Source organism: Cicer arietinum, chromosome 4, assembly GCF_000331145.2.
Source record: "Cicer arietinum cultivar CDC Frontier isolate Library 1 chromosome 4, Cicar.CDCFrontier_v2.0, whole genome shotgun sequence".
Lineage (NCBI taxonomy): Eukaryota > Viridiplantae > Streptophyta > Magnoliopsida > Fabales > Fabaceae > Cicer > Cicer arietinum.
The window spans coordinates 15,346,714-15,347,720 of NC_021163.2; the positions used below are offsets into that span (position 1 = coordinate 15,346,714).

A 1,007-nucleotide genomic window follows, 5' to 3' on the forward strand; every position below is an offset into this window, starting at 1 on the left:
AAATTGAACAATTCAAGGAAATCATGAAGAAAGAGTTTGAAATGACATATTTAGACAAGCTGAATTATTTTATGGGTATGGAGTTTACTGAAACTGAGGAAGGTCTGCTGATGCATCAGAAGAAGTATGCTAGAGAAATCTTGAGAAGGTTCAATACGGCTGATTGCAACCCTGCAACCATTCCAATGGAGATCAATGCAAAGCTGAGAACATAAATTTAAGAAGAGCTGGTTGATTCGACCTTATTCAAGCAAGGTATTGGTTCCCTAAGTGCTTGTACAAAACAAGGTATGTCATCTGCTATAGTGTGGCGTGATAAGTACATTCATGGAGAGACCCAAACATTCTAATTGGTTGGCAGTTAAGAGAATCATGAGATATATCCAAGGCACAATTGATGATGACATTCAATTTGCAATATATTTAAAACATGAAAATGAAGACTTGGTGGGATATTCAGACTCAGATTGGTGTGGAGACAAGAATGATAGAAGGAGTACTTCAGGTTATGTGTTCAAATTCAGGAAATATCCAATAGCATGGAGCTCAAAAAAGCAGCATGTGATGTCACTTTCATCATGTGAGGTTGAGTATAGTGCTGGCAGCTATGCAGCCTGCCAAACATTGTGGTTGGAGTCATTAACACCAGAGCTAAATATGGGAATTTGTAGGCCAATTCAATTGCTGATTGACAATATTTCAGCAATAAATCTGGCAAAGAACCCTGTGTCTCATGGAAGAAGCAAACATATTGAGACAAAGTTTCACTTCTTATGAGATCAAGTTGGAAGAACCAAGTTGAAGCTCATTTATTGTCAGACTAAAGTTCAGCTGGGTGATATAATGACCAAGGCCTTGAGGACATGTAGATTTGAAGAGCTAAGAAGATTGCTAAATGTAAAATCACTTAGAAACTTGAATTAAAGAAAAGTGTCGAAAACCAAGAACGTTCTTGATTTTGAGTGCATGTAATCAACTAACTAACTAACAATTTTTTAGTTAGTTAA

The 1,007-nt window shown here is 36.6% G+C and overlaps 1 protein-coding gene across 1 annotated transcript; it reads left to right on the forward strand.

Annotated features, from left to right (window-relative positions):
* Window positions 1-327: 327 nt before the first annotated feature.
* On the forward strand, window positions 328-777 carry LOC140919969 (secreted RxLR effector protein 161-like). The gene has a single exon (XM_073367260.1). The coding sequence runs from the start codon at window positions 328-330 to the stop codon at window positions 775-777; it is 450 nt and encodes a 149-aa protein (XP_073223361.1).
* Window positions 778-1,007: the final 230 nt, after the last annotated feature.

Bases quoted from the DNA above. Each gene is read 5' to 3' on its own strand.
- LOC140919969 (XM_073367260.1), top strand. From the start codon at position 328: ATGGAGAGACCCAAACATTCTAATTGGTTGGCAGTTAAGAGAATCATG.